We start from the raw sequence: 18,182 nt of genomic DNA, 5'->3' as shown, positions 1-18,182 counted from the left end.
ATATTGTTAAAAATTGGTAAAAATATATATACAAGAGGGTGGGTCAAACCAAAACGCTAAAAAAAGAAGAAAAACAATAAAAATAAGGCTTAATTGCACTTTTGGATCCCTATCTTTCCAAAAGTTGCGGTTATGGACCCCTAACTAATTTAAATACAAAACAGCCCCCTATGTTTTGATTCTTTAACAGTTTTAGACCCCAAGGCAAAAAAATAAAAAAAATTGACACGTGGCACCTCACTTAGGGTGCCATGTCAGCGTTGATCGAGTCAACAATGGACTGGGGGTCCAAAACTGCCAAAGAATCAAAACATAGGGGGCTATTTTGTATTTAAATTAGTTAAGGGTCCATAACCGCAACTTTTGGAAAGATAGGGGTCCAAAAGTGCAATTAAGCCTAAAAATAAATAAATAAGAAAAGCAAAGAAAAATGGCCCTAGAAGAATGATGATAAACCGCCCTTGGATTCACCCTTAGAACACGTGTTGTAGGCATTGAGTTTACTAAATTATTTCTTCTGCTTCTTCGTCGGATAAGGTGTAAAGGGGACATCAACATAGTTACCTTGAATAGGATATTCTCTAACTAGATCAAGTTCCTTCTGAAGTTGCGGATTATGCACAGCTACATCATGACCAACAATAATATTCTACGCCTTTTTGATTTGTCAGTTGATAAGGAGTGTTCCATGGAGAGGATGAGGAGGAGTTTAGGGGCGGTAGAAGGGAGGGAGAGGTTGTGGCGGCGACGTTTATTGGCGTGGGAGGAGGAGGGAGTGAGGGAGTGTTTTGAGTTACTACATAACATTGTTTTGAAGGAATATGTCGAAGACAACTGGAGATGGCTTTTAGATCATTCTCATGGTTACTCGGTGCGAGGGGCTTATCGCTTCCTCACCACCTCAGGCGAGATGGGGGATAGGTCCCAACCTATCGATATTTGGCATCAAAACATTCCTTCAAAGGTGTCTGTGTTCGTTTGGCGCCTTCTTCGCAACAGACTCCCAACAAAGGATAATCTGGTTCGGCGTAGAATTCTTTCGGCTGCTGAAGCGATGTGCGTGTCTGGTTGTGGGAGTTTAGAGACTGCATCACATCTTTTTTTGGGTTGTGACGTTATCATAGCTCTTTGGTCTCATGTTTGGCTTTGGTTAGGTATCTCCTCGGTCTCGTCTAGTGATCTTCATCAACATTTCACACAATTTGTTATTATGGCGGGATTGCCTAGATTCACTCATATATTTTTTTAAATCATTTGGTTTACATCTGTGTGGGTTCTTTGGAAGGAAAGAAATGACCGTGTGTTTAACAACAAGGCATCTACATCCTCCACTCTCATCGAAAAGGTTAAACTGACTTCTTTTTTATGGTTGAAATCAAAACATGCATCTTTTTCTTATAGTTATCATGACTGATGGAAAAAACTCTTCTCTGTATGGGTGTTCGCTTGTAATTTTTGTTTATGTTGTGTTGTTTTGAAGGTGCTTTGTTCTAATTAGCACCTAATTTGTTGTAAATACTCTTGTGTGTTTCCCTTTTGTACGCATTGTGCGGGGGAAAACACCGTTGTTATTATATATCATTTTTGTTTGTTAAAAAAAAAAAACAATAATATTCTAAACTGTCGGCACAATATATATATATATCCAAAGTGAGAACCAGTTGCTGCAGTTCAACCACATGTTCACAATATTAATATAATTAATAATTTTCATGTATGGTTGGATGAATATCACAATATTTACAAATATTTAAATCAACAAATGGTAGTCAGAGCACATTCCCAAAATGTGAGTCTTAGGATCTTACTCCACTGTCTCTAATTTATTTGAATGTATGATTTTCTTATTTCACCATACCCTAATGGACATTCATGCTTTTATCTACGGGACGTGAAAGTAATTTTAGCGATGACCATTTAAATTGGGTTGGTTTTCCTAACTAAGATACGTGTGTGGGGAAGCTTTGAAGGATTTCTCAATTACAACTTGTAGCCAAAAAAAATTGGCATGAAACTATAATGTTCTTGGAGATCGATCTAAAGATAAATATTATGGAAGCTTCTACGGTGCAGTCATGAAACTGACTTTTTTGAAAAAGTTAATTTTAATCTTAATGTTTGATTCATTTTTAAATTGTTGATTACTGATTAATGATAAATAGTAATTCATCTAGTAATGCTTGCAACATCTTCGACTTACAGGTACTATTTTATCGTTGGCATCTTTAACGTGCAAACAGAGTTGCTGATATCATGTGATAGTCTTAAGTGTGACACTTTGTGGAGTGTTACACTTAAAACAAGGTAGAATAAAATTAGATTAAGTGTATTCTTGTTAATCTGATGATACTATGGGGACTGAACTTTTGATGTCACCGTACAAACAGTGGGGTGTTACTGACAACACTTTTGATGTTATAGTGTTAACTTCACCAGAAAAGTCATTCTCATGACTTTAACATAGAATTTTCCAAATATTATACGATTTAATTAATAGTCATCTTGTATTCATTTGATATTGATGTGATGTTTCCCAAAACACTATAAGTATTTTAAGGTGGACAGACTCAGTGCAAGTATACACTGTCCAAGTTATAGTATAAAAAATATTGATTTCACATGGAATGTGGAGCTATAGCTTCGTGTAGCTTTTCAGGAGAAAGCTTGTTTGTACGAAAATAAAATAAGTCATTTGTCACAACAGTAAATATAAAAAGGTTAAGTTTGGGAAACCAGTAAAAGGTTTTAGAAAATCTCAAGATGGAAATTGTGTTTTAAACTAGGTTGTGTTATGATAAAACATTACTACAATTTACAGAGCTATATCTTGGTATAGCTCTTATGGCTCTCATCGCTATAACTTTTTTTTTAATCGGCAAATATTATTAAACGTCATCCCCGCAAGACACAAGGTATGGATGAAAAAGATACAAATGGTGCCGCATATAGACGGTACACCATAACCACCTAACCACGTCACCTTGAAACAAACGACAACACAAACATCAATCTAGCAAGACGAAATCCAACAACAAAACACAGGCAGCGACGCTAGTCTGAGGCGGAAAACTCAACCCAGATTATTGCAAAGCAACCACCGGTGACAAAGAGAAGGCGTCCGTCGTTAGAGTAAAACAACAACCAAGCCAAAAAGCTGCTACAACCTGCCACGAAGCCCAAGGGTGGAGTGAAACGGTATATAAAGGACGCGCAGAGATGCTGTCGGAAACAAATGGTCTCTGGAATCCAAAAAGGCAACGAATCTGAAAACGGAACTAAAGGAAGGAGGTTAACCACCGCAGATCTGAACAACAGCCGCCGCAAAACGGCCACCAAGCAAATCCGGATTTGGATCCGGATGCAGATCCACCACCACAAAACCACCACTTCCTCCTTGAAAACCTCCACCAACACCCACAAAAAACCTCCCTGGAAGCCAACACCACAATACCACCACCAGCCAGCAAAACACCACCGAGAAGCTTTCCTCTAAAGCCAGTTTTTGTAACAACAGGTTCAACATGATTGTGGACACATGTTTCTGCTTCTCACAATTGTATCAGGTGCCACATTTGTTCTCACAAGAGAACTCGATCCAAAACCAGATCTAGCACAGCAAAACAACCAGCAACCTCCCAAAACCACCAAACCAAATCATAAGTGATGTCACCGAAGGGACTTGTTCTTACGTGACTTGTAAAGTGTAGATCTAGCTTCCATGAATAATTTTTTGAAAAAACCATGACCGGATTTGGATTTAGAATGAGAAGAGGTTTCGAATACATTAAAAAAATGAGGAAAAAGAGGAGTTTAAAAGCTCCGGCACGGTGGCTCCGCCACCGGAAACCGGTCGGCCACCGTGCCGGAAGACGGGTTACGTCGGGGAAGAAGAAGGTGTTTCAGACCTTCTCTCTCTAAACTAGTTTTAGAGAGAGAAGTTACGACTTTTTATGATTATTTCATCGCTATAACTGTTTATTAACTTCTTAAGCTAACTGAGATCCACATGGCTATATCTCTATATAGCGATAATATGAGTACTTGTTATGTTATTTGCTGATGATCGAAGAATTTTATGTTTGTCGATTAAATAAGTATGCATGAAATGATAGTATTTGAGAAAATGATTAGGTATATCCATGTGTGATGTTTTAATTCCTAAATGTTATGCTTTCAGTTCATTTAATTTTTACGTTGAATGTATATCTTACCCTCCAGTGATTGTTTGATCGCCTACATCACTATGTGATGTAGACGTGCAGGTTGATAACGCTTGATTGAAGTGAGTACCCGAGGATGGCTTGATGCCTATCCTTCTTTGCTTTTGCTTTTTTTTTTTTAGTCTTAGTGGTTGAGGAACCCATGAGTTCTCAAAGATTATGTGTTTTGAGATGTTGAGACGATGATTTTTATGTTGTTTACTTTATGAATCCGCTGCGACTGTTTTATGATTATGATGATTTATGACTATTTTGGATTATTGATGGAGTAACATCTCGAACCTTTGTAATTATCTGTTAAATTTATTATAAAATATTGTATTGGAGTTTGAGGGTGTTACACAAACCAATATCAAAATTGAAGTCTAGAGTCATCCACATATTTACCGCTAATACAATCATGTGTCAATTCTCTAAAAACAATTAAACAAATATAGATCAATTTTTGAGCAATTATATTTGTTTTCTTAAAAAATAGGAGTGTGCTTGTTTCTAAATCTCATATTCAAATCTTTTATGTGCTAACATTTTTTGGTTGGTTCATTCCATGCAAAACCTTATTTTGCTTTCTTGGTTGGTTTAGTCTATGCAAAATCTTATTTTGCATTGAACTTTGTCCGTGGATGTTGAAATTGATCTCCAGAATATTAAATTCTAAATTCGAAGGGGATGAGAGTGTAATTTACTCAATAATTAATGATTTATACCAAATAACAACTCGTTCAGGAGAACTTAGTTCAATTTTTTGGTAGAATAATTTTTTGATAAATTTTACTTATTTTTTTATTGAACTTCAGATGATAAGAATTTTTTCTCTTAGAATCGAGGGTTAACACTAAAAAAAATTAACAATATGAAAAACTTTTTACCTAAAAATAATCAAACCAAATATCAAATCCAAGACACCTAGGTCATGGTTAAATGTCCTAAACCACTCAAACCAAGGCAAAAACCACAATCAACTAGGGGTCTTTGCGGTCCGATTTGGATTGGTTTTGAGGTAAAAAGTCAACCGATCCAAAATAAAAATCATGTGCGGTTTGGATGATTATGTTAAAAAAATTCGAATCAATCCGATCCAAATATATGCGGTTTAATTTGGATCGATTTTTGGATATCCAAAGTGTAACATGTAATTTTTTTTTATTAATATTAATATTACTCATACACAATAAAATAATATGTTTGATACAAAATATGACACAAATTTATTAGAAAAGTTAACATTTCACAATGAAAATGAATGATTATATTTGAAATAGATGAAGTAGTAATAATATAGATTAAATTAATGCAATATATAAGATTAAATACCAATAAGCAATATATTAGTGCAATATATAATACTAATAAAATAATAAATAAGTATAAAAATTTACTTTTGTGGTTTGGTTTGGTTCGGTTCAGTTTTGAAAACGCAATCTGAAATTCGATCCGATCATAGCGGTTTTTCTAAAACAACATCCAAAATTATTCGATTTTTTGCGATTTTCGGTTTTTTTGAATCGGTTTACGATTTTATTTTGGATCGGTTTGGATTTGAACACCCCTAGTATCAACTACCAAAATAACCAAACCGTTGTCAATCCGGTTCAATTTTCAACTGGTTGAACCGTTTGGTTTGGTTTTCAAATCAGATAAACTTAAACCCGGTTCGGTTTTTAAATGAGAGAGGCTAAACCCAAACAAAACCCACTGTATTTCACATCCTCTTTCCTCCAAACCCTTCCTTCTTCATTCTCTCACGCAGAAAAGAAGTTTCTTCAGCTTCAACAAGAACCCTCAGGTTTGTTTCTTATCCCCTTTCACTATTTCTTCTATGTATTTTCAATTTCTTCAAATGCTTCTTCAATTTACCGAATGAATCTACTGTTAGAATCACGATTTGTATGCTTTTTCATTTATTTTTTACTTTTTTTTTTTGTTGAAATCATTGATTTCCTTGCTATCCAATTGTTTTACTCTCGCTGGATTAGCGAACTTTCTGCCACCTATTACCGACACGGATACCGGATACGACCCTGACATGTTAACACGGATAATAATTTTAAAAAATAAATAAATATGACCTGATTGAGTGTAACTAGATGTGTTGGTGTCGCGTCGGTGTCGGAAACTGACATGTGTCGGACACTGAACATACTTTTCAGAAGTGTTAGCAGTTTAGATATGCTGACACTGGATATAATTTGCCTAATCCCTTTAATCAATGTTACATATGTAGTACTGATACTTCATGTTGAACTTGAAGGCGTGTCTGACACGACACGACAAATGTGGTTACATTCGATCACTTTCAATTTCTCAAACTATTGCATGTGTTTATATGCCAGTATCGCGTCTAGTGTACTTGTTTATGTCTGTGCTTTATTGATTATAACTGTATAATTGGTTGGTGATTCTAAAATAGAGAGTCAGAATTTCTGATTATGGTTGCTATGTTATAGAATCAATTGATGAAAAAAATTATGACAAATTATTGGGTAGGAAGAGTTTGGAGTTTGGACAATTTATTAATATTTATTATGTCATAGTTACTAGTGAATCAACCATTAGGGTCTAGCGCAATTGGTTGGTGCGAAGGGTGGGTGAGTGTTGTAAATCCTGAGGTACCAAGTTCGGTTTCTACTGATAAAACAAAAGTTAGTAGTGAATCAATATTTTAGTAAAATTGTAGGAGTCGGTTAAGTTGGTCTCTTTATTTTAATTAAACTTCAAAATGATTTGTGAAAAACTACGATTTAGAGATTAAATAAGTGATTTTCTGTCATTGTTATTGTTTTATTGAGTAAGGTTTATTTTATTTGCAAATGAAGTGACAAAATATCATCTGGGTAGGGTAAGTTATTCCGCTAATACCATAAGGATGGTTGGTGCATCATTCATTGTTATTGTTTTATTGAATAAAGAAATTGTTGAATTAATTATAAGCTTGGCTGCTTGGCTCCAGTGATCTGACTAGAAAACCTGAATGAAAATAAATTTCAATTAGTATTAGGCTTCGCCGTTGTTGAGTCATTTTTGCGTTGGCTAGGGACGATTGAGTCCATCATATTGGAATATTATCTTCCAAATTAATATTCAGACGTCATTGTAGCATAACACGATCTTCTTCGCTATTTACCAGTGTCGTCAATCGCGGATCTCAAAAAGTTGCAGTTCATTCCAATTTGGCCACACTACAACATTATAGTGCCACAATAGCCGCTATTTCACAACACTTTGTTGTAATGAATAGCATACTGCAGAACAACAAATTACTACCTCCGTCCCTAATTATAAGACCCTTTTGAAAAAAATAATTTGTCCCTTTTTATAAGACCCTTTTGAAAAAATAATTTGTCCCATTTTATAAGACCCCTTTGATGTTTCCAAGTACATTAATTAAATTCTGCTACTCTATAGTACCATAACACCGCTATAGCCGCTATTTGACAAAACTGTTATTTATGCCATATTAAAGTATTTAGTATTCATTCTCTGATATTTGTGGAGGTTGGCTCTCTTGCTTCTTTTTTAGTTTTCACTTGGCATTGAATTTTGATAATACTGCGCTGAAGTGTATTAAACAAATGAGAAAGAGAGAGAGTCCAGAAGGGTGAGTACGGTGCTACATTTTATCATTATTCCAAATTTTATTTTTATCAATTTTTATAGAGATATGTTTGACTTAAAATTCATGCCTTCGTAATTGAAATTAATTTGTTATAAATGCGTGTTGCATTTTTTTTTGGGCTCATGGTACAAAAACCACTACTGCATGAAGGGTAGAGAATATATTTATATAAATACACAGTTCTTGAAGATATAGCATGCTAGAAAAGACAGATTTTGGTAGGAGGCAGCAGTAGTATCTGACTATGTGAGGTACCTATGGCATTAGGACTATGTTATCAAATAGAGGCTATATTGGTTGCAGTGCTATAGTGTACTGAAATTTGAACAAACCGGTACTGTTCCGCCATACACCCTTTCATACAAAATGTTGTCAAACAATGATTGACAATTTACAACAATTGATTGCGGTATGCCTTATATCTCAAACAATAAAACATGTGGAAGATTAATGTCACTGATGACTAGTGATCTACATTCTACACATTTTAAGTTCAAGTTGTAGTAATCAACTTGTAAATGTTGTATACATCATCAGACAAACTCTATGTGAGTGTTTTTTATAGGCTTTATCCTCTACCTCTGGGTGTGAGGTATATATGGTATATACTATAATAGCTTTAACCATGCTACTGCTATGAAGCGAAGCTTAAAAACAGGTTCTAAGGCTGGTTAAAGTTTCTGAGCTTGGTAGGATTAATACCCCCTTTACCTTTGGTTTTTATATATTCATCTTAGGAAAAATGTTAATAAAAATGAATTCTGGGGCATATGGTTGTTGTGGTACATTTGTTACTTTTGGTTAGCCTTATTGTGCAACTTAGTAAGAACATTATTGAATATATGCAGTGTGTTTGTTATTATCCAGTGTCTAGTCCATTGAAAAATTGCAAGTTTTGTAATGTTTTCGAGGTAGTCAATTGTCTGTTATCAAGGTTGTCAGGATTGAGATCTTGACTAAGGTTAGGAGGGGGTACCAAGTTCGTAACCTGTAAGATGACCACCTTCCTGCACTTGACTGAGAGAGAAAGACTGAGAGGCTGTGCGTGACTGAGATGGTGGTTGTGGTTGATGATCTGTGCGAGTGAGGGAAATGTATAGAAGGTGAGACTCAAAAAAGAGTGGGTCGAAGGTGTCTACCGTTTGAGGAAGGAAAGGATTGCGATTGCACTTAAAAATTTAGGATTTTCTGCACTTTTTATCCAACCCAGTCATGTAAACCTGACCCAACTGCGCTTAAAAACTTAGGTTTTTCTGTGTTTTTTTAATCAATTGGGTCGTGCAAACCTGACCCTGATTTTGAGCCCAGAAACAGGCAAAATTGTGCGATTTTACAATCTAAAATGTGATTTAACTCAACACAATTTTGTTCCCTATTCATATCAAAGAGGGCAAGCTAGATCCTGAAATTGCACGATCTTGTGATTTAACTTGCAATTTTGATAACCTTGTCTTTTGTGATTATTGGCTTGTGATTTTCAATGGAAAGATGAAGACCACATTGTAGCTAATTTGGTGACTATCTGATCCTATGATTAAAATTGATTCAACTTCCATCTACATTTTGTGTATTTTACTTGGGAATATTAGTTACCAAGATTGCAATGAAGTTGTCCTAATATTTTGTTGCAAAATTTTAAATTTTAAACTCTAGTTTTGCTATGTCTATAGTATTTTAGTGAGTTACTTTATATTTTGTTCAACTCTCAATTGTAGACAGAGCTTAACGTTGTATCTTTATGCAGCCTCTAGCAGTTTGTTGAAAGTATGGCCAAGCATCATCCTGATTTGATCATGTGCCGTAAGACCCCAGGAATAGCCATTGGACGATTATGTGAGAAATGTGATGGTAAGTGTGTGATATGCGACTCTTACGTGCGTCCATGTACCCTCGTCCGGGTATGTGATGAATGCAACTACGGATCATTTCAGGGTCGATGTGTTATATGCGGAGGAGTAGGAATATCTGATGCTTACTACTGCAAGGAATGCACACAGCAGGAGAAAGATAGGGATGGTTGCCCCAAAATTGTTAATTTAGGAAGTGCCAAGACTGATTTGTTCTATGAACGCAAAAAATATGGTTTTAAGAAAAGGTGATGAGAAGAGATTCAACATTTTGTATTTCTGTCAAACTTTTGTACTAAATGTATGTTTTGCTCGGTTATTAGAACAATGAGCACTTGTGCATCGAAACTTTTATTTGATACAATTTGTTGTCAATTTAAGTGATCATAGCATATGAATGGCAATGAAGTACCAACTTGAACTACAACTGAACCATTACTCTTTGTTTGAATTTTTTTGGTGAACACATGGTTCCTCCTACCAATGGAAATCAATAATTGTTGGTGTTTGTTTGGTTTTTTTAAAATGATTTGTGACTTCATGTTTGTTTGATAACTATTCATTAATCCTCTCCCCTGTCATTTTAACGAGCATGTATCACCTTCATTTCTCTAAACAAATGGATTAGTCCACTACTATAGTTTTTAAGCAAGTGAATAATATATTCCGTCTCCTCCTATATTTTTCAAAAAAAAAGAGAAAGTTTTAGTCCCATATTTTAAATATTGGTTTTTTTGTCTCTAATTTAATTATTATTATTTTTTTGGATTTTGATCACCTATCTAATTTTTTGGTCATTTTTTATGACGTGTACCACACGCGCCTGCTTCAGTCAGCAAAAACTTGCCACGTCCCCCCGCGTCAGAATTCAACATGTTTAATTCTTTCATCTACTCTCACCTCCACATCATTCTTTTTTCCACTTTCAACACCCACATGCAATTGTTTCAACATGTTGAAGGTTGGATTCAACAACCCTTGCACTTGGTCTTAAACCACATTGCATATGCATGTCAACAAACATATACTCCCTCCGTTTCAAAATATAAGCAAAATTTACTTTTTAGGTTCATTCATTTAATGATGTATGTGGTTCATAATATGGACCACATACATCATTAAATGAATGAACATAAAAAGTGAATTTTGCTTATATTTTGAAACGGATGGAGTATTAATAAGTGTGTTAACACATCATAAATGAATACGTGACATGATAACTAAATGACTAAAAAACAAAAGATGAAACACCAAAATTCAGAAGAAAAAAAAAGTAAAAAAAATGCTTAGCTATAGTTTTGCTTCATCTGCTTTCACTAACTCACACAACTGATCAATGATCATACTATTTAAAATCCCCCAATTTTACTTCCTCTTTTAAATTTTTAAATTGAAAAGTTATTTTTAATATTTTATTTTAATAATAATAATAATATGAAAAATCGACCAAAATGAAATAATTTTAAAATAAAGGGCATAAAAAAAAAAAAAGCCAACAAAAAAGAGTTATAATACACGTACTGTCTAAAACCCTAATTCCCATCTCCTTCCTTCCTCCTTCTTCTTCTATCAGCCGCTTCCTCCTTCTTCCAGTCCTTTCTCCGACGCGGCAACAACAACCACCACCACCACCGCAACCTATCAAACCGCCACAAAATGGGTGGAAAGAAGAAATTCATCGACAAAAAAAACTCCGTCACCTTCCATCTCATGGCACGTGACTCAACCGACCCAGTATACACAGAATCCGACCGTGTTTTCGTCCGCGTCGACAACAATCCACTCTCTGCGGACTCCATCTTCGCCGATTCACCCGATGACCCCGACGCCGAATTCGACACCGAATACGCCCAAGACAGTGGAATTTTATCAGATGAAGTGAGGAAGGAGATACTTGAATTAGGGTTTCCTGACGATGGTTATAATTACTTGACTCATTTGAGGGAAATTAAGAATTCTGGTGGTGGTTCTAATTTCTTTACTAATCCTAAGTTTAAGCTTGAGCATGTTAATGATGTTAAGGTACTCATTCTCTTCTCTTTTGATTTGTTAAATTTTGTTTTAGTTGTTTTGATGTGATGTTTTTGTTTAAAGCTTTGGTTTTTGAAACTGGTTTTGTTTAGAAGAGCTTATTTTGAGCAAGTGTTGTTACATAGAGGCTATAGCATTGTTGAATTTAGATGAAGATGAAATGAAGTCAAACTGTTTTTGTATAAGCTATAAGCTGTTTTCATAAGTTATCCTGGAGAGTTTATGGAAATAAGCTGAAAACAACTTATGAACATGTCATTAACTATTTCATAAGTTTTCACAAACAATCTTAGAAGTGCTTATGCCTGTTGATAATCTTATATAAGCCAATCAAAACAGGCCCTTACTTTTGCGAGTGTTTAATTATCTTATGAAAATAGCTTATGAATGATACAGGCAATTGCTAGGGTGGTGAAGTTAAAGTATCACATGTGCTATATGATGGATTGATGCTTAAAAATTGCTCAAAATGCTAATGACGACCGTTATAGTCACATTTAAGTAGAAGTTTAGGTCCTCTACATCGTTAGGGTTGTGACAGTGATCTGATCGGTGTTGGTTAAATAACAAAAAAATGGAAATAGATTGAGTTTTAAGACACTAATATTTGTTTTCCTTGTTTTTTGTCGAATCTACATTGATTGGATTGTTGTTTCTGTGAATACGAGTAATACTATGAGCTTTTACTCATGGGGAGTGGCACTAATGGTCCTTAGATTTGTGAACCCTGCAGACCATATGAGACCTTTTTCCATAGTAGAAGCCGCCTATTATGTATCCATGAGCAGTTTTCATCTTATTTCTATAGGCTCATTATGTGGCGTTGTGGCTTATAAAATCAGCTTACAAATGATATGAGAAGAGTTTAATGCTATCCTTCCTTTTGATTATCATAAGGGCTCATACACAAGAGTTTACATTATTAACTGATTGCTCTCACCCTAAGAAGTTATATGTTAGCTTGATTAGAATTTAGATTGGTAACTAACTGATTGTTAGGTCTGTTGGATAAGATTTTTTCCTCTAAATATTGTCACTCAATGTATCTTAATATAATTTGATTTAAGATATTCTCTCTTTTGAGCTTTTTCATTTATTTGCTATCTCTTTCTTTTTAAAATTCTTTGATGTGATTCACGAATCCTGACAGGTTCTGATCCCTTAGATAATTCCCTCTTTTATTACGTTACCGTGTTTTGTTTTTGTCGATCGGTTCCTTTCTTGGGATTTTCGGTTATGTTTTTGTAGTTTGTCCTCTGTATTTGAGTCTATTTGAAGATTTTAACTTTTATCAACTATTTATTGTTTATGAATTGATATCAAAATTATGAATGGGCATATGATGAAATCTGAATTTGTGTGAATGGGTAATTTGCATCTGAATTTCATTGATGTTAAATCACCTTGGAGAACTGATGCCCTCAATTTATATTTAAATTTATCTGTTGTGTTATCAAAGCTGAAACTTTTCAGTGTATTGTTTTCGGATTGTCTTGGAATTTTCCAAAGTGAATATGATATGCATGTAGCATGTTTTTTGACAAGTTTTTTTGGCAAGAGATGAAATTCCACAATGAAAGTTTACTGATGTGGGAGCAGGGTGGGAGCTATATTGATATTAATTAAGAACCTATACTGTAAACAACAATCTTATTGTATGTAGACCATGGTTGGATTAGTTTTTGGCTTATTTTTGAGTCACTTATTTAAAATAAGTTGATGTTTTCACTTAAGAAAGCCTTTGTAAGCTTGTAGTTGTTCTTTATTTACATTTAGATGAGATTGAGAAGCCAAATCGAAGTGTTTTTTGAATAAATTGAAATGTATAAGTTAATTTCAACTTGTACTGGCAACTATATAATCTTATCCAAACTATTTTTCTGTAAGTTAGAATCCTTTCCAAATTGGCACTTAAGATCTGGTTTTTTTATGAATTTAGGCTTATGATGCTTCGAGAGTGCGAGTTAAAGAGGTGGATGAAGAGCCTGAAGAAAACATTTTGTACAATGTTGCATCCAGTACTGCCAATGTCAGGGTTCAGAAAGCTGTTGATCCTGAGGTGGCTGCATTGCTAGATGACAGTGATGCGTCACGGTTTGGCTCTGATGTTGAAGATTTGGAGGAAGACTTTGTTGTCAAAGCTAACCTCTGTGAAGACGTAGATGATGAAGAGGAGGTACACGTGCGTAATGGAATGAACTTCACTGAGGAGTCTATGAATAGGACCTTAAACAATGCGCACATATTGCAAGGTTCTGCTTATGCCACTGTTGCCGATGATTGTGGACCTTCAGATGGGGGTTCAAATGGTGCAACAGGTGTGTACTCTGCTGGTGAGAAGCCAAGACCTCGTCGTCTGTTAGACGAACAATTTGATTTGGTAAGTTTTGGTATTCATAATTATATTCATACACTGTACGATTCTTTCTATTTTGAAATTGATAAAGATCTATAAGCATGTTTCTTCGCGTAGTATGTCATTGATTAGCTTGTATTGCTGTGCTAAGTTTATGTTAGTATCTAAAATATTTTTAGGTTTTCTTCAGAATAGAAAACAAAATTGCATGCACAGTTAGCTTTCTCCCAACTTTTATCTTTGCACATCAGTTTCTATCACAAACTATCTTATTAAATGTATTTCTTTGTTTCTTATATGGTTTCTGAGTTTACTCTTCAAATTATATCCTTTATTGCTATTACAAGTAAAAATAGCCTTTATTGACTACATCTATACTTTTTACTTAAGATCCTCATTCTCAGTACATTTTCTGTGTAGCTTGAACGTCAAGAGTATGGAACTGATGATAACAGTGATTATGGTGATGATTATTATGGTGATTATGAAGAAAATTATCAAGCTGAAGATGAATCACTTGCCGAGAAGCTCAAACTCTCTCTTGGAACCCGTAAGGTGGAAGACCTAGAACATGAACAGAAGGGCCAGTACAAGGTTCCTGCAGAAGGTGAAGAGGAGAAGGATTCTGCTGCCGATGTGATTCGCCGTTGCAAGGAATATGGTGAGAAGTATGAAGTTGAAGTTGAAGACAAAGATGCTGTAATTTTTGAAGAAAGTAGCGATGAATCAGAAGTTTGGGATTGTGAGACTATTGTTTCAACTTACACAAATTTAGATAACCACCCTGGAAAGATTGAAACACCTTGGGCAACTAGGAAAAAGAAATTGACTGAAACTGTGACTGCAGCCTTTAGTTCCGCAAGTCCAATAATTTCCCTAAGTGGAAAAGCAAAACTTCCTGTAGACTTGCCTGGTGGTAGAAAACCTGCTGCTGATAAGGTTAAAGACGCGACCACTGAAAAAACTGAACAGTACAAGAGAAAACAACATGGTCTAGAGTCGAAGGAGGAGAAGAAAGAGAGAAAGGTAAATGCATTACTTGGTCTGTCCACTTGCTTCATTTATGCATGCTATAATTGTCAATTTCTTTTTAAGAACACACCAGTCGCTGTCTCCCTAAGGACGATGGTTTTATGAGTATTCTAATTTACAACTCTATTGTTTTGAAGGCTGCTGTGAAAGAGGAACGCCGTGAAGCACGTCGCACTAAAAAAGAAATGAAGGAGCTTTATAAATGTGAAGCAAGTCGGGCACAAAGAGTTGCAGCTGGATCTGGTGCTTCATCCTATCATCTTATGTAAGTTTTCTAAATATAAAATTTTGTTTCGATCCATACGCCAATCTTAAAACCCTCTTTTATTCTACCGACCCTCTCTCATCATCTTTTTTGTAACTTGGTTTCGAATCCGTACGCTGGTTCGTTGGGTTGCGCCCGTGGTGAGAGTTCGTTTGTTAGGATTGATTAGGGTAGTTTCATTTTTCTGTTTTACACGTTGTATCTCCGTTTGGGTTATTTCTGGGTCAGGTCCAATGTCCCCCCAGCTCTGTACCTTTGTTCTTTTATGTTATTTTATTTCTTTTTTTGCTAAAAAAAAATAAAATTACTATTGTTAAGATGTTTAGTTGTCTCAGGGAATGCTATGATCTTAAATTGAGTTTAGAAATAAATTGAGTTTAGAAATAATGATAGTTATGGCTTACAGTTGCAAACGTCTCTAATGTAATGGCTTGGTGAAATACCGCAGGCCATACTAAGGAGTAATACCATTTCTTTGGGGGGTAAATCAGGGTATCTCTGAGTGCTGACTAGTATTAATATCTTTTTTTGGGCTTTCAATCTATTCTAATATTTATGCATGTAAACTGACCTGGTAAGTGCTCAGTGCACACAATTGAAGTTGACTAAGATTGGAATGATTGTGTTAGAATAGTACTGTCCCTAATTCTACCACAAATGAAGAGAAACTTTGAATTTCAATTAACACCTGTCTTGAACTTTCCTTGTAAATGAGTGTGAAAATGCTTTGCTTAGTATGATTTCTTTTTTGCTTTGTTCTCATTTCCCTGATCTATCTTTATAGGTAAGTTAACATTCACAAGCACCAGCTATACTCGTTACTCATGTGTCTGCCATAGCACTACAATGAAGCTTGCAAGGTTCTATGATGTTTTCATACATCAGTACGAAGTTTTGTCACATAATACACATGACTTTTGTGTGTCTTCTGTCCATCCTAGAAAGTAGACAAATGTTTTGATGTCATTATTTATTGGTTATATGTAAGGATAAACAAATAACATTATTCTGTTTTCTCAGAATGAAGTTTTGAGTGACCTTTTTTTGTAGAAGTACGGCAATCATATTAATTATGCACTATGATGCACATTATACAGTTGTATTTTTTATATATTTTTGGGCTCAGTATTTTGCTAGTTAGTAGTTACATTTACTGAATAAAGTTAATGATTATGTTTTATGCATATTGCCCTGTACACCTGTACGATGAAATTATATTACGATGGATTGCATTTTGAACAATGGGGATGATGTATAATTTTTAATTTCAGTTGTCCATTATCTTTTATTTTATGTTCCTATTTGTTAAATTAAACCAATAACGTCATTAATTATTTGAAATAGTTTTTAGTTTATAAAAGTACATCAATGTGATCATTTTGAAAGTTGGAACTTGTTATGATTCTCCCCTTGTAAGAGATGAACTTGAATACGAAATTATAAATGGATAATCTTCGCTTTACAAACCGGTTTTGGCGTTGAGTTAATCAACTCAAATTTTAAGACAATGTCATAGTTTATTTCAGATTTGTATATTCCTAGATAAAGAAGGAGATAAAGGACAATAAAGAAAAATAATAGTTTTATGGCTTTACCACTTATCATGATTTTTTTAATAAATAAAAACGATGGAACCCGTTGGCATTCCCTTTTACATTTCCTTTTTCACACAATAATAACTGACAACACTCTCAGGCAGCTCCACCGATAATGGCGGAAGATTGGTCACAACATTCCCTTTTATAGGTGTGTTTAAGGGAGATAAATCATTCTTAGTGGAATGTGATGGTGATTTGTTGCTAGTTGTTCAGTATTTGTCTAAACTTTATGTTTCAAATGTTGATGGTGAAGAAATTTACAACGGGGCTGTCAGATTTAAAGTGTTTAAGCTTGATGAGAAAATGAAGATGTGGGTGGAGATGAGAAATTTGGGGGATAGAGTTTTGTTTTTAGGGGAAGATTCGGCTTTTCCTGTTTTGGCTTCGAATTTGTGTATTGCCAATGGGAACTGTGTGATATTTAGGGATGATATTCTTCGCAATGTTCGTCCCACTGACCTTGGTATCAGTTTTTTTCACTTGGATCAATGTCGGACTTTGCCTTTGTCTGATTTTCCTTCTTATGCTAAATTGTTCTGGCCACCTCCAGAATGGGTTGGGATGTGTATCGACAACAGCAGAGTATGCGTATTGGATTGAAAGGTATATTGGAAATAATCAACACTTAATTGTTACTACTCCACACATCAGCTTTTTTTCAATAGGAGCTAAATGCATAACTTGCTTAAGAAGTTCCTATAAGATAGAAACTAACCCAAACTGAGCTATATTACTCATAAGTAAGGGATATTTTTGTATGCAAAGACAGATGCTAGTAAATTATCAGATTTGTAAGATGTTGGTGGAGAGTGGGATTTGAACACTAGCTCCTATATCCAGCTTAAATAGTTAAGTTGTATCTACTATGATGCAATATTTCTTCATTTCATGATAGTTTTATATAATAAAAGGAGTTTCATACTCATGTGAAAATCCATTTTGTGGTTGCTGAGTATTATATGGTCTCTTGCAATTGGTGTTTTCCATTCATTACTATCTACTCATATGGTACAACTAAAAGTACAAGTCTTTTGTGTTAATATATTGCTTTTATTTTTTCTCCATCACGCCTTAAGTCCAACTGAAAGATGCCGAATCCCCTCCTACAATTTTGCCCTTAAAAAATAATAGATATGTTTCCTTGAGTTTGGTGACTTCTCTAAATTTCTATATAAGGTAATTAGGAATATTCTTGTTTAGAGTTTGGTGCTATTGTT

At 34.8% G+C, this 18,182-nt stretch overlaps 3 protein-coding genes and 1 non-coding gene across 5 annotated transcripts; all 4 read left to right on the top strand.

The window, feature by feature from the left end:
- Nucleotides 1-5,894: 5,894 nt before the first annotated feature.
- On the top strand, nt 5,895-10,191 carry LOC11414620 (PHD finger-like domain-containing protein 5A). Its single transcript, XM_003604969.4, has 2 exons — nt 5,895-6,006; nt 9,581-10,191. The coding sequence occupies exon 2, from the start codon at nt 9,603-9,605 to the stop codon at nt 9,933-9,935; it is 333 nt and encodes a 110-aa protein (XP_003605017.1). The 5' UTR covers nt 5,895-6,006; nt 9,581-9,602; the 3' UTR covers nt 9,936-10,191.
- Nucleotides 10,192-11,193: 1,002 nt separating this feature from the next.
- On the top strand, nt 11,194-16,609 carry LOC11414619 (protein LTV1 homolog). Of its 2 annotated transcripts, none has more exons than XM_003604968.4 (5): nt 11,194-11,705; nt 13,654-14,094; nt 14,491-15,096; nt 15,240-15,367; nt 16,152-16,609. In XM_003604968.4, exons 1-5 carry the CDS (start codon nt 11,340-11,342, stop codon nt 16,153-16,155), a joined length of 1,545 nt encoding a protein of 514 aa, XP_003605016.1. In that variant the 5' UTR covers nt 11,194-11,339; the 3' UTR covers nt 16,156-16,609. The 2 variants fall into 2 exon arrangements, with proteins under 2 accessions (XP_003605016.1, XP_039689205.1); XM_039833271.1 differs by having other exon boundaries at nt 15,240-15,372; nt 16,157-16,609.
- Nucleotides 13,045-13,138, top strand: LOC112421518 (small nucleolar RNA Z101). Its single transcript, XR_003011844.1, has one exon. It is a non-coding gene; the product is annotated as a small nucleolar RNA Z101 (small nucleolar RNA).
- LOC11441087 (F-box protein SKIP23) lies at nt 16,214-17,565 on the top strand. Its single transcript, XM_024780401.1, has 2 exons — nt 16,214-16,227; nt 17,067-17,565. Exons 1-2 carry the CDS (start codon nt 16,214-16,216, stop codon nt 17,563-17,565), a joined length of 513 nt encoding a protein of 170 aa, XP_024636169.1.
- The last annotated feature ends 617 nt before the right edge of the window (nt 17,566-18,182 follow it).

The sequence above is a fragment of the Medicago truncatula genome, chromosome 4 (genome assembly GCF_003473485.1).
Source record: "Medicago truncatula cultivar Jemalong A17 chromosome 4, MtrunA17r5.0-ANR, whole genome shotgun sequence".
Lineage (NCBI taxonomy): Eukaryota > Viridiplantae > Streptophyta > Magnoliopsida > Fabales > Fabaceae > Medicago > Medicago truncatula.
The sequence above is the reverse complement of the archived record's forward strand: the minus strand, read 5'-3'. Positions and strand labels throughout refer to the sequence as shown.